The 14,962-nt window shown below is 37.9% G+C and overlaps 1 protein-coding gene across 1 annotated transcript in view; it reads left to right on the top strand.

Annotated features, from left to right (window-relative positions):
- Positions 1 to 14,096, top strand: part of STAT4 (signal transducer and activator of transcription 4) — a 40,446-nt gene extending 26,350 nt beyond the window's left edge. Inside the window, exons 11-23 of the mRNA XM_009277124.1 lie at positions 70 to 87; positions 167 to 260; positions 1,073 to 1,117; positions 4,600 to 4,683; positions 4,951 to 5,049; positions 6,261 to 6,396; positions 7,508 to 7,560; positions 8,706 to 8,800; positions 9,244 to 9,380; positions 9,793 to 9,984; positions 11,161 to 11,227; positions 11,744 to 11,852; positions 14,013 to 14,096. Of these exons, the coding sequence (XP_009275399.1) occupies positions 70 to 87; positions 167 to 260; positions 1,073 to 1,117; positions 4,600 to 4,683; positions 4,951 to 5,049; positions 6,261 to 6,396; positions 7,508 to 7,560; positions 8,706 to 8,800; positions 9,244 to 9,380; positions 9,793 to 9,984; positions 11,161 to 11,227; positions 11,744 to 11,852; positions 14,013 to 14,039 (1,156 nt within the window). The 3' untranslated portion in view covers positions 14,040 to 14,096. The remainder of the gene's footprint in view (positions 1 to 69; positions 88 to 166; positions 261 to 1,072; positions 1,118 to 4,599; positions 4,684 to 4,950; positions 5,050 to 6,260; positions 6,397 to 7,507; positions 7,561 to 8,705; positions 8,801 to 9,243; positions 9,381 to 9,792; positions 9,985 to 11,160; positions 11,228 to 11,743; positions 11,853 to 14,012) is intronic.
- Positions 14,097 to 14,962: the final 866 nt, after the last annotated feature.

Raw genomic sequence — 14,962 nt, 5'->3', positions numbered from 1 at the left:
GTGCAAGTATGGCTTACACATTTACTGATTCACAATCTGTTTCCTCCCCCGGCCCCTCTTCTATTTTAGGAATGTTTCAACTGTAAGGTAAGAAAACAAAATAACAGATTTCTTAATTTATCCAATACAATACTATTTGAGTATGTAAGTGTAATGTCCTCCATAGTAATCGTAGATTCGTTCTGTGTGGAACACACGTGAAAGCAATGAACATGGAGGAATCCGCAAATGGAAGCCTGTCGGTAGAATTTCGACATTTGGTAAGTTTGACTGCTTTTTTCCTGTCGTGCACCTCTGGTAAAGAAATAAAAGATTCTTTAAAAACTATGCAGGGAGAACTGTATTACTGTCAAGTCTACACTCATTTTCTTTTTCCTTATACAGAAAGTTTACTCCTAGAACCTCTTTATCCTATTCCGTACTTTATCCATTCCATAAAATAAGATTATATATTTTCACAGAAATGACAAAGCAAATCTTAATAATGCCAGAAAAGGGAAAGACTAATCATGTTGAAATACACAGCTTCTCAGAAACTGAGTTTTGTTAAAAAACCCCAAACCAAACAAAAACCTGTTGTCTAGGGGAAATATATAATTGAATGCTTTAGGTCTGGTTGAAATTAATGCCTGTGATAACTGTCTTTTGAGAGACTATAGTACTGCTTCTGTAACTTCTCTAATATCCCAGTGAATCATGCTTTCTGACTAGACTCCCTCACCTATGGTATGGTTTTTTTTGCTTAACCACAGATGCAGTGCATCAGTGTAGTTTTGCAAAAGGAGATGGAGATTGACAGTCTTTAGTGCTTTTTCATATTACACGCTTCGCAAGCACCCTAATTAACGCTTTGTTGTGTTAACTTAGTTTAAAAATTCGTTAAAAATATCAAAAGACTATTCACTTGAATAGACTTTTCAAGGCATAGTGTCAGAGCCTTCATTACAATGTATTTGTATATTGTAAACAAAACCTTATTATACTAAGAACATCATGGTTACAAATGACAGTCTTTATGTGTACTTCTATCTGTAGTTTCTTTGCCACATAAATACTGTTTTGCTTTATACAGCAACCCAAAGAAATGAAATCAAGTGCTGGAAGCAAAGGAAATGAGGTTTGTGCATTTATTTTACATGTTATTTTTGATTACTCTCACAAGTATTTCAGATTAGATTTTATTTAAATCAAAGAGCAACCATATGCTGTTAGATTTTGAAATATATTATCCTTATATTAAGTATAGGACCAATTACCACATGATGGTATAAGTATAATGAGAACTTTTCAGAAGTAAGTACTCAGAAATTTTAATTGCATGCCTCAAATTTGTGTGTAAAAAAGTTACAATAGGCATTCGTCTGTGCCTTAAAGGCAGTCATCTTTAAGGCCACCTTTTTGGTCATTTACAGTTTGAAAAAATAAGCTTTTTGAGTTTTTTGCTGAAACAATTTTTCCTATAGGAACGGTTCTTTAAATATATATTCTGTTGGCCACGTTTACAGCTGAAGTAAGGGTATAATTATATCTGCATCAAAGAAGTTTGCTTGCCTCAACCAGGACCAAAAGTGTGCTTAGTTTACCAATACTCATGCGAATCCGGTCGTAGGTTCCCCTCTTGTGGTGACACTGTACTATGACACGTTAGCCCTAACAAACCAGCAGGTACTTTGCAGTACCCAGATTTTAGAGACATGCACACACCACCTGGCACATAAGGTGAAAAGGTATTGCAAGTGCTTGCTTCCTAGCAGAGGAGCTTAAAATCCGTACGTTCTTGCTTTGCGGAGAACAGAAATCAGAAGTACTAACATCGGTGCTAAACCACACCCGGAACACCGTGTCCCTGTATCGTAGAGTGCTCCTTCCATTCCCGTGTTACCCTCCAGCACCCCTCACATCCAGACCACCAGTGCTTCTTCCCCTGCCCAGCTCCTCACCATCTGCACACCCTACGTCCTTCTTCTCAGCCCTGGCTTCCTACAAACCGTGATTCCCCTGAGTGCGGCAGGTGTCACAGACAAAATCAGAATCGCAGGCAAGAAAGTTACTGCCTTCATTCATTCACCTTCTGCATCACTGGCAGGAGGGGAAAGGAGAACTGCCCCGGCAGGGGAGAGGGCAGGATGTCCTCATCCAGCAACTGGAGGCAGCAGGCAGGGAGGGGAGAGGCACGAGTACACACAAATTCTAGGGTGGCCATGGACCATCACTGTAAATTTAGCATTGCTATTTAACAGCAAAAATCTGCAGATAAATCTCTGATGGAAGCAAAGCACCAAATAACCCAGCCTCTGCCAACACTACCAGAACAATTAGAGTCTCCCAAGGTAACTGAGGTCATAAGATGCTTCTATGAATGCCACCTACTTACCTAGGAAGTGAAATAGCCTTTACCGGTTTAAGGTATCTCCACACCAGTGTAACTTTTTTGCACAGTAGAAGTGCTGAGGGTAAAGTTATATTGGCAAGTTTCAAAAAAAAAATTAAAAAAAATAATAAAATCACTCATATTACAGCCCAAATAGATGTAGTTATACAAGCACAAAAGTTTTCAAGTAGGTCAGGTTAATGGTATTCTCCAAGCAAGGACTCAGACAAGGCTTTAATATGAGGACCTGCCATTCTGGCACTAAAAAAAAAAAATTAAAAAAAATAATAAAATCACTCATATTACAGCCCAAATAGATGTAGTTATACAAGCACAAAAGTTATTTCAAGTAGTCTTTAAGTACAAAGCAAAGGTGTAATTGGCATGGAGAATTTTAACCAAAAACCTAAAGCAGAAGATACTTGTGCACACTTCACATGGTGTTTCTGAACGGAGTAACTTGCAACCTGATTAGCAAGACTGAAACTCAAGGCTCGCCTCCCAACTACTTTGCTACTTACAAAGTCATTTGCATCAAGACAAGCAAATGCAAAAATGTAGGCATAAAAATGTTGGTGCTCTACTTTTGGTAGCATTTTACTCCCACTTTCACACATTGTGCCTTTGTAACTATATAAAACACAGGGCTGTGGAGAATTAGGACCGCTGAGCTGTGACATGGTTCACTGCTAGCTGATTTCCTCAAACAGAGCTTTTCCTTGGTCAAATCACAGTCTGTGAAGTCATTATTAGCATGAACAAGTTGTTTTGTTTTGTTTTTTTAATTAACAGCAACCATAATAATTTAAAAACTTGGTTTGTTATAGAATGTTTAGTAAGCTGAGAGTGTAGTTGTTAAGTATGACTTGCCTCATAAAAAAAAGTGGAAGCTCTCTGTATTTGAGATTTGTCCTTTCATGTGGATATGCCTTTTTGCCTAGATGATTTTTCCATGAGGAAAATGTAAGTTTTTGCAAAATCATAACGGGGGGTGTGGAGGGAGGGAGAAGGGGAGTTTCACCAACCCTTTTCAACTTTCTGTCAGCAATACAGGTTGAGCTGGATTGATTCTACCTGTATTAAAACATTTGAGCTCATTTGATGGATGACTATTTCATGTAAAAGCCTTCAGCTATAAACTGGATTTTCCCTTTGCAAGGCAGATTTATTATTCAGATGCCTGAGGATCTCCTGTGGTCTCAACCCCTCATTTATACATTATCTTTTGTTGCAGTGGCCTGTACATGTCCTGGAGGAGGTGCTCCATGGGAAAGATAAGGCCATGAGGCACTTTCCCAAGGAATAGTTTTCTTTTACATTGACTGAAAGCAGAGTATTTCAGTAAACGGAAGCATTTCAATTTGGGATTTTTGATTTTTTTTTCTTTTTTTAAAAAGTCTGACAAAACAAGTATGTGATGGGGAGGGGAAAAACAACAACAACAAAACAGGAAAAGGACAAATAGATTTTTATACTTTGACTTCTGGGGATGGGAACGTATTTCAAAAGATCTGTTTCCCAAGGGGCAGAGATTTGGATTTTTACAGGGCTATGCTGGTTTGTAATCAAAACAGAACGCTTGTACTACAAACTTTAATCAACTATGACAAACAGATTTTCTTTTTTTTTTCCCCATCCAAGAAAAGCTTGGGTTTTTAATACCAGATTTACTTTGGATTAATGATTTAGGCCTCTACTCCCTCAACTAGTACCATCTAAGTATACTTACAACAAACCTGTGTTCCCAGATGAGGGCCTACTTGTCATTAAAGCTGTGGCTTTTTGTTTTGTTTCTAGTCTGTTTCTCCTTGAAGTTCAACATCTCTGTTTAAATTGGAATTGTCAATCAGTAAAGAAACTTTAGGAAAAGAAAAGTTGGAGACAACCTTTATCAGACACAAAAAATAATCTGTTAACTTTTTGTGTGCAAATCTGTGTTTAAAAGCACCATTTTAGAAAAAGTTAAAAGCAGAAGTTAAAGGTTTTAAAGTATTGCTTTAACAACGTCAAGGGGTTTTTTTAGATTCATCAGAAAAACACCACCAGACTTCTGGACTAATTTAATTTAACAAACATATTATTTCCTTCACTTCCTCCTTTTCCTGTTCTACTTATATATTTGATATGTGTTTTCTTTCAAAGTTGTGTAATCTCAGCAGTTGCATCACTAAAACAGTGTCAAATGCCAACTGTGCATTCACAGCTTTATAACCTACTTACTCCCTCAGGGCCCTCACATGGTGACGGAGGAACTGCACTCCATCAGCTTTGAAACACAGGTCTGCCTGTATGGATTGACTATAAATTTGGAAGTGAGTATTCTAGCCAGGTTTTCTGGGGCAAGAATGAAAGGCATTTTCCAGCAGCTTACAGAAGAACAACCCTGTTGGGCCAGACCACAGGTCCATCTATCCTAGATGCTATCTTCAGCAGTAACCATAAGCAGACGCAAGATTTCCAGAATTTCTGGACAGAAACTTACGCTTCAGGAAGGAAGAGGGGGCTAAAAAACAAAGCATAACACAGCGCTAACACTTTCCTCGGCAGCATTTACGTACCGCATTCATTCTTTCCACCAGACCAGCTCTTTGCCTGTGGTGATGATTTCCAATGTCAGCCAACTACCCAACGCGTGGGCTTCTATTATTTGGTACAATCTGTCAACCAACGATCCTCAGGTAGGTCTTCAGTATGCAAGCACTGACTTTCTGCATTTTCACATTTCTATTATTTGGTGACCAAATATATTGACGTTTCCCTCTTAAAATGGCCTTATTTTCTTCACATACACTCTTATCAACAACATACTTTAATGTTGTTTATCTTTTGTTCCCTGCCCAGATATAAAACCATATGCATGCTTAGCCTTCCTTTTTGTAGGCTGAAGTAGTAGTTCTTAAACTAAGGAAAGGTGATAGCCCTTCTCCACAACTTTTCTAGTTTGAATTTGCCTTTTTTGGATGCGGTTGACCAAAACTGTGCATGGTACAAAGTAATTCAACTAGTACAATTCAAAACTGTCAAAGCAGGTGTATAGATGGGTCTATAATGTACTTACGTGCTGCTTTCTCTCATGCATTTTATAGGAGCTCATGCTTTCTATAGAGATTTTAAGTGTCAAGTAGCACCTTCTAGTGGCTGTAACCGTGAGCAAAAGCAGAATCATTCTTTCTCAGGCTCCAGCTGGCTCAGCACATATTTTAGATTCGGTCACTGTTACTGTATTTGCAGATTGTAGAATAGTGCTGTCAGGCTTTCAGTTGGGGATTAGTGGCAGTCACATAGAAGTTCGGAGGAGAGAAAGGGTAAGACAGTTTACCATGGAGTGCGCCTAAGAACGATGGCAGGCCAGCTGACCAGCAGCCTGGACTTCATTATCACTCTGTGATATTCCAAAGAGTTTTTGCAGAGTCTTCAGTGTGTTCATTACATGTACAGTCCAGAAACCAAATGAAAAACTAAGATGAGCCAAATGATTCAACAACATACCGCTATATGAGTATGTAACATTTTAAGATTTCCATGCACCAAACATATGAAAGTATAGTGAGAATATCTGCCTTTATTGGACAGGATTTAAGCATATTTTCACTGTCTTAACATACGATACTATCAGAAGCATAGCAAGGTATTTTATCATCCAAGATGCACACACAGACTCTCACTCTCACTAGGAGTCTCCCCCTACAACTCTGCTCAGGCACCCGAGTGGACCTTGCTGGGTGGCTGCAGGTGGGAGGGCCAGCACCTATTTGCCCCAATGTATCCCCCTGCACACCTAATTTTTAACACTTCCAGATTCTGCTCAAGTACTTGCAGTCTTCTTTTCCAGCTTGCAGTGTATTTCATGGTTGCTAACTGTCTAAACAAAGCACTAATTCTGTTGCAGAATTTGTCTTTCTTCAACAATCCCCCTGCTGCCACTTTAAGTCAGCTCTTAGAAGTACTGAGCTGGCAATTTTCATCGTATGTCGGTCGTGGACTCAATTCTGAGCAGCTCAACATGCTGGCAGAGAAACTTATGGGTAAGTGTATATAGAAATATACAGATTTTATTTGCTTTTGGGCTCTTATATTTGATAGTTACAGGTAATGACTTTAAGCATGACCTCCACTTCCAGAGCTGACTTCAAAAATGCCACAATGACATTTTTTTCTTTAAAGAAAAGCACGCATCAGCTTATTCTTACCACAAAGTGATTCAACTTCTGAACTTCCAGGCTGCTAAACTGAAGAAAGAGGGCATCAGAGTCACACTGAACTGTGATGTTATTTTGTTTCCTTAGCAAGTAATTATCTCACGCATCTGAAATCAAAAGGAAGTCTTTTTGCTTGCTTATGGGGTTTGGTTTGGTTTGGGTTTTGTTTCATTTTAAGTACCCATCCTTGTGGGTCTGTTTAGTTCTGGGACCCATCCTTCACTGGTGACAGCGTAGCAAAGAGGCCCTGTAACTTCAGCGAGATGAACTATTGAACACTTCGATCTGACAGTCCCCCAGAAGGGAGACGCCTTAGGGAAAGCTGGCAGAAGAAAAGAAAGCTTTATCTGTTTTTGGAGAAGAAACAATTATAAAATATATTGTGAGCTGTAAGAAACTCCAGGCTGAGGGTGTAACAACACCTCTACTGTCGGGCAAGAACAGAAGCATTTGTCAAAAACTGGGGGGAATCTTTACTTATTATTGCTTTCAAAGCTGGGAAGCGAAGACTGGTTTCCCTGGGTAACAGTCAATTTTTCTGATGGTTTCTTGGAGATTTCTTGCTTAGTGGAGTTGAGAGGTGCCACTGTACATCAGCAAGAATCATAAGAAACAAAAAATAAATTGCCTTAAACGTGGAAGCTCAAGATAGAGTGAAGGCCAAGAGAAGTAACGCTCGGGCTAAAAACTGAAACTGAGCACACAGTGTTGCAGAAACAAAGTCCCAGACTACTTAAGGCAAATATTCCCAAAACTACCATTATCAGCTGCTTCAAAAGGATACAGAAAAACTGATCTGCAGCCCCTTAGCATGCTCCTCTCAATCCCTCTCCAAGTCAGGATGTACTGTACTTCAAATATACAGACATCAAGCTTATATCTATTTCAAAACTTCAGAAAAATAGACTCACCATTTGGTTTCTTTTTTTGCTCTCAGGACAACAAGTCAGTTACAATGATTATCAACTGTCCTGGGCAAAGTTCTGCAAGGTACGGTTCCGAAAGTAAAACTAGACTCTTCTTTCTCCTAACGCCCACATGCGTGCCTAACTCCGTCTCTCTGATGCTACTGGTAAGATTCCCACTTGCCATATGTGGGATTTGTAGCCCAGCACAATCACATTCATTGTAAAAATTTAACTAGGAAAATAACATTTCCAGAAGTTTAATGCTTGGGCTAAGAGATCTACTTAGTTACATTGCTACAGATATCAGAAACTGTCATTATAGTGTGCCCTATGTATTTCTGTAAATGATCTATAGATTGTGCTATCAAAGCACACAATACATTTTTCATAAACATACAGTAATTTTTTTTCATATGCTCAGTTGTGACCTAAATTATTTCAAGTCGGTCGATATATTCAGTAATTTTGATGAGGAACAGACAAGTTATTGAGAAAGAAGGGTAAACCCATTTATTCATATTAACTACATTATTTAAATAAGCATGGAACCTCGGAAGGAAGTGCAACTTTCTTGTCATCATTTCTCTCAAAATGTAATTTCATAACCAGGAAGAAACAACGAATGTGATTTTTTTTTTCTTGAAAAATGAGAAGCTTTCAATGCGTATCTTAGAAATCAATTGTTTTTTTGTCAGGCTGAGAGACGTTACTCAAAACAGCTGTTCAAATTTGTCATTCTCACTTGAACAAACTAGATTATTCGTAAGAAACTGAGATAGCCATGTCATGTGGATGTTGGGTAACAACACTCTCACAATTCTCTTCTTGTGTGTGTTGGTTTTGTTTGTGTTTTGTGGTTGTTTTTTTTTTTTTTGGTTTGTTTTTTTTTTTTTTGGTTTGTTTTTTTTTTTTTTTTTTGGTTTGTTTTTTTTTTTTTTTTTGGTTTGTTTTTTTTTTTTTTGGTTTGTTTTTTTTTTTTTTGGTTTGTTTTTTTTTTTTTTGGTTTGTTTTTTTTTTTTTTTTGGTTTGTTTTTTTTTTTTTTTGGTTTGTTTTTTTTTTTTTTTTTTTTTTTGGTTTGTTTTTTTTTTTTTTGGTTTGTTTTTTTTTTTTTTTTTGGTTTGTTTTTTTTTTTTTTGGTTTGTTTTTTTTTTTTTTGGTTTGTTTTTTTTTTTTTTTGGTTTGTTTTTTTTTTTTTTTTGGTTTGTTTTTTTTTTTTAAACCATCAGGAACATTTGCCTGGAAAGTCTTTTACCTTTTGGGTTTGGCTTGAAGCCATCCTGGACTTAATTAAAAAACACATTCTGCCTCTTTGGATTGATGGGTGAGCAACAAGGAAACTGCTGTATATTGATCTCTCTCTGCTTTGTCTTTTTTCTTTACTAATCTCAGTTTTAGCTATGCACAAGAGAATTGGCAGAGAGTTTAATACTTCTGTCTCCCTCTTCCCATTTATAACCTTTTGAAATTTTTGCCAAAGGGGAACATCATTGAATCTCTTAGAAATGCAGGTTTAGATCTGTTTATCAGTTCTGTCAGTGTACAGTCAAGTACTGTGATAAATTTCATCATGCTTCATAGTACTTTGAGCTCAACACCACACTCCACACGTAACTCATGTGAAGCTTTTGTCATAGTTTCAAGACCTTATAAAGCTTTTGTAACCAGGCTTTGAACACCTATATAAAGTTTGGCCAGATGCATTGCACAGATTGAAGTCTGTATTTTTTTCCAAAAGCAAACCCATGATTTCCTGTTACACTTCAGGTACATAATGGGATTTGTAAGCAAAGAGAAGGAACGAATTTTGCTCAAGGACAAGACACCAGGAACATTTTTATTAAGGTTTAGTGAAAGCAATCTGGGTGGAATTACCTTTACTTGGGTGGATCAGTTAGAAAATGGTAAGTATAATTTTAAAAAAATAACATAAACCTCAAACTCTGCAATACACCTGTAATACAGGAGCCACGGTTTCTTCGGTTTGAAAGTAAAATTCATGTGTATCATGTCTTAGTATGGTTTTGGACAAGATACAAGTATCATATTTACTGAAACACAAACCAAAACTCTGAAAGTCTACCTCTCAGTTCTTTGTATTAACTATGTAAGTTCATTAGGAGATGTATCTGCTTACCGCAGGCTTTAAATTTGTTTCCACATGTGCAGAAAGTATAACTTGAAAGATACTAACATCGGTATGAACAGGTAAAACCCATGCCAGTGTAAACTGCAAAAGAAAGGCAAAAATACATTCCAACTGCAGATGCTGATCTACCAGTTATCAGCGGTTATGGTGCCTTTGTATTTTTACAGGAGATGTAACATTTCATTCGGTGGAACCCTATAACAAAGGTCGCTTATCTGCACTGCCTTTTGCCGACATACTGCGCGATTACAAAGTTATTATGGCAGACAACGTTCCTGAAAACCCTCTGAAGTATCTCTATCCAGACATTCCCAAAGATAAGGCCTTTGGCAAACACTACAGCTGTCAGCCAAATGAAGGTTGGGCTCCATTTCTGTGTTTACCCTTTCTGCAAAGCAGCTGCAAAGTCAAGAGGCAATTTGAGGAAGGGGGCAGGGAGGAAGGGAACAGATTAAGATGCCTCCTTTAATCAGCATCTTCAAAAGAACTGTTTTAACACGTCTATCATTTAGACAGCTTCATTTTGTAAATATATCCCTGGTCTTAGAGGTCACATTAGAGGCAATGACAACAATATTTAAAAGAAGCTAAGAAATAGATCTTAGGGCAGAAAGAGTCAAAAAAATAGGATTTTTTTTCCTGACCGATGCATTACTAAATTCAGTGCTCGGGTGTTCAAAGGAGATGAAACTGAAAAGTCATCCTGCTTATCAGCTTCATAATCATGTTACGCTGTAGCATGCTGTCTCTTTAATTTCAAGGAAATTCTGTGTTTTCCAAACAGCTTGGAAGACCTGCTTTATTCCAGCAGTATAACCCCTGGCAACTGCACTGGAAAATACAAGAAGGCTAGACAAGAATGGCTGCAAATACATTCAGGCCCATGGTCTTTCTTGTCCAAGTTACAAGTCAGGCTATTTTTAAATCAAACTTGCTTTCTCTCAAAAAAGCCCTCAAAGCCTTTATTGTAATACACATTCTTCTGGACTTTCAGTATGAAAGGTTACAATTCCATTTGAATTCAAATTCCTACACTACTCAAAAATATTTGGAGGCTACAAATGTTTTTCCTCTTCATTTTAATTCAGTGGACTTTGCCTAATGCTCCAATCCTCTAAAAATGTACGTATGTGCTTAATTTCATGTAAAAGACATTGCTGAAGCTGTATCTGTAGAGATAGAGCTCCATGCAAGCATTTGCAGAACTGAAATCTAGAGGCTCAGAAGTACCAAGCTTGCAGAGTTACAGGATATTTGCTTCTGAAGCCCTAACAAGGTATCTTTCATCAGTTATTGTATTATATTCTGAGATGGCGATTCATATCAAGGGAGCACAGTCAATTACGTGACTAAGACCTGACCTCAAAGACTAATCTCAGGAATTCCCCTCATTTTTATGGCTGCTTATTTAAGTATAAACAGGGATATTTCTTTTTTAATATATTATGGTCTGCAGCGCTTAAAGTGGATAATCAATTTCAAATAAACAATAAAATTACTAGGCAATATTTAATTTCTCTAATATTTATTTTTAGTCTCAAAGCCCTCAGATGGAGGAGGCAAAGGTTATGTTCCTTCTGTATTTATCCCAGTCTCCAAAATGTAAGTATCCTTACAGATGTATTACACTTCAAATGTTATTTCTATTAAATTTACATACTGTTTCAAAGTTTTCCCTGCCTCCCTTCCCCCATTCAAATAGTTTGGGATAGCAACACATCGCGTGTTTTTATTTGGCCAAGGACTGCCAAAGACAAAAAAGGGAAGTAAAGAACTTCACTTCTACAGCGCTTTTCCCATCCACGTGGCAAAACGTTTGTAAAAATTGAAGGCAGACTTTATGGTACTCTGATCTACTTATCTTTCACTGTCTCCTTTTCTCTCCAGCAGCTGATATTACAGAGCCAGGTTTATCCTCTCTTCCCTCGGTCCTATCTCCTACATTTTTAAACGTATACCAGGTTGTTGGCATGTGCTTACAGGGCCACCAGCAAGCCCAAGTACAGGCTTAACTAACTTAATAAGCATTCACCATACTCCACTGCTATGCATCAAGTTAGGGGGATTTAGGTTGCTTTTAAGATTATTTTTGTGTTTTTTGTTTCTGTTTTTTTTAAGCTTAAATGATTCTACAGATCCACATTCTCCATCAGATCTTCTTCCAATGTCTCCAAGCGTTTATGCTGTGCTGAGCGAACACCTGAGTCCCACAGTGATCGAAACTGCTGTATGTTGTAAACTTTTCCATTCATAAGTTAATACTAAGCAAACGGGACACGTACAACACATGCTGGTTACAAAAAGGCTGCTTGTACAATTATGAAAAAATTAGTGCTCTTTCATCACTTGCTGCATTACATTCTGAAACGATGGTGCAGACATTTCCTATTCTAAATGGGACAGGATGCTGCAAGCATACTTGGAAGCACTGTGTTATGTGAAATTGTCTGACACGCTGGCCAGTGAACCATGAATGTCACAATTGAAAGATCTCAGAGTTCTTGCACAAACGAAGCCTTTACACTGACAAATACATAACGATTACACTGATTCTGTAGATAGCACAAAGGACTTGACTTGCTCAGGGAAGCTGCACAAGGAACATAAAAATTTCCGATTCAGCAAACTTGCACAACTTTTCAGCGCTGCAAGTTTCTACATGGGGTACCAAAGTGAGAAATTAAAAGTCAGCTAAAACATTTTTAGCAAATAAAACTAATATTCACTAAGTATATAGAAAGATTGGGAAAATACTGTACCAATGTCCTATTAAAAATATTTTCCTCTTTTACTTACTGACTAGAAATTGTGTTCTGAATCATTGTGGCTTAGAGTACTTAAGAGCACTGATGTATACCCACACTGGGGATTTGTCCAGCAGACTTCTATCAGGAAACACAGCAGTGGTTTGGCTTTAACAGCTTTAAAATAAAACCTCCTTTTTAATACTAGCTCTTAGTTTTCTGTATGTTCAGTGATTTATGATCTTAAAATGGTTATGTATTTAAAAGCCTGTCAACTCCCCTTCAAATGCCTCTCTGTAAACACTCCTCCTTACCCACAAACAGAACAAAACTAAGCCAGAATCCTGACTGTCGATGATTGGAAACACAGTTAAACTTTATATACAAATAGAGGAGTTCTTCACCAAGCTGAAGATCTGTTCAAGACCAAAATATCTTTTTTTTGCTTCTTCACCTTTTTCTCTGATAGCACTCATGACAAACTAGTTCTTCAGCTAAAATTGAAATACTAGCCTGAATTAAAATTCTGCATTAAAACCTACCACTCCCAATCCAAGGAGATTTGTCCCTGCTCGTTTGTTGTTTGGTTTATACATACGAAAACAGTTCTGACCTCCTGAACTGCATTTGTGAACTACATATGCATTTGCATTTCCCAAAGTTTCGGCAGTGAAAATAATAGTTGGCTTCACTTTTGTTTATCATCAGGCTCCAAACGTTTTTGGTTTCTTTTAGCATGCCCAGTAATTCTCAAACCAGCTCTGTCCAGAGCTTCCAAACCAGCTGTGACCATCACCATCTTTTGGGGTCACAACCACACAAAAAGAATGTGTTCAGTGATGAATTGGGAGAGTCAAATACAATCATGCTGCAGTTTTTAAAGGTACTAAAGAAGTAGTTCACTGCTGCTAGACAGTAGGTGGATTTCTGGAGGCTCTTGCTAGAAACGTTTTCAAGTTCTGCTAGAAATTAGGGGAGAAAACAGTTTTGGAAGATTTTTAAAGAATTCCTTCCCTCCTTTTTCCATGCTATTTACCTTGCTAAATGGGAATGAGGAAAATACGGAGGTTTTTTCTTTATTATCCCAAATTCACACAATATAATCTACCCTGGGGAAGAGCTGTCTAAGTACAGTAAGTAGATAATCTGCATTATTAAAGCAACACTTTTCCTCCATGAGATGCCAATAAAAAGCACTGCGTGAGATGCGGAGAACAAGAGTGAAATCTGCAGCAGGACAAAATATCCTACAACTCAGTAACTCAGTCTTAGCAAGATATACTTTCTGCAGTCTTGCTAAATTCCCTTCTATTTCCCCCCTCTCAGATTCACCTACCCATCGGGAAAACAAAGCCTGCAGTAAGAACCCCGCTATACATATCCATAGGCTGAAAGAACCACAAAAGTTCATATAAAAAAATACCATTTTTATCGCAACTGTTTCCCACACAGTTTTTTTCTAATAAGCATTCCTGTATTTTGTAAAGAACTAGAAACAGGATCCTCAGATCCTTACCAATTTGCTTTAGATTGTCAAAATGACACTGCAGTTACCTTGAGCCAGAGAAGGTTTCATCTGCAGTTATTTTTGAATGAACAGCAGTAACTGCCATGAGACTAATCTTTTCCTTCTTCTCTTCTAGCTGAGTTCTCCTTACTCAACTGACTGAAGTTCACATACTAGAAAAATTAGTAATCGTGTGAACACTGGATGGGTTAAAGATGCAGTAAATTCTTTCGTCATCTTTGTAAATCAGCATTTCCTGGAAACCATTATGATGTTATTCTTGGGCCTCTTTCTGTTATCAATACCATGTAAACCAGGAATCTTCTCCCTAGGGATTACAAATAGCCTCCTGCAAGTCAGAATTGCTGTCCTCACTGATAAAAGGCCAAATCCTTTCCGGCTTGGAGGTCGTTTGACTTCAGTGGGGTCCAGCAGGGATAAATTTTACTTGCAGAATTAACGTCCTTAGAATTGCTGTAAATACGAGAGTGTAACAAAATGTTTTGCTTCTGAGAACAGCATATAAGGATAACTAAAGACATTAACGTGCTTGGGGAAATTAGGATTTATTATGTTAAAAAGTTTCTGTTTAATCATCATCTGGTATACCATTGGTATACCATTGGTTTAGCTTCTATTTTAAAGCAAAGATTCTCATCCCTCTGAGTTTGAATGTGCCATAGGCGTCCAGAGTTTACTTGTTTTCCTTCAGCATAGATTTTTATCTGCCACCACAGCAGAAGTCACGGAAGGAAGGCAGGCAGGCAAGGCTGGGAAGAAAAGGGAGTGCCAGAAGGGAAACAGACACAAAACTTTGGTGTCAAAGAGGCTGTTTCCATTTTGCCACTGGAAGAGAGGGTTGGTAAAACTTACCCCTGTCACAAAATAGTTGCAGAAGTAAACCTGTTTGTGCATGTGTCGTGGTTTAATCTCAGTTGGCAACTAAGCACCACGCAGCCGCTCGCTCACTCCCCCCCACCCGGTGGGGTGGGGGAGAGAATTGGAAGAGCACAAGTGAGAAAAACTCGTGGGTTGAGATAAAAACAGTTTAATAATTGAAATAAAATGATAATAATATGATAATAA

Source organism: Aptenodytes forsteri, unplaced genomic scaffold (assembly GCF_000699145.1).
Source record: "Aptenodytes forsteri isolate BGI_AS27 unplaced genomic scaffold, ASM69914v1 Scaffold145, whole genome shotgun sequence".
Lineage (NCBI taxonomy): Eukaryota > Metazoa > Chordata > Aves > Sphenisciformes > Spheniscidae > Aptenodytes > Aptenodytes forsteri.
The sequence above is the reverse complement of the archived record's forward strand: the minus strand, read 5'-3'. Positions and strand labels throughout refer to the sequence as shown.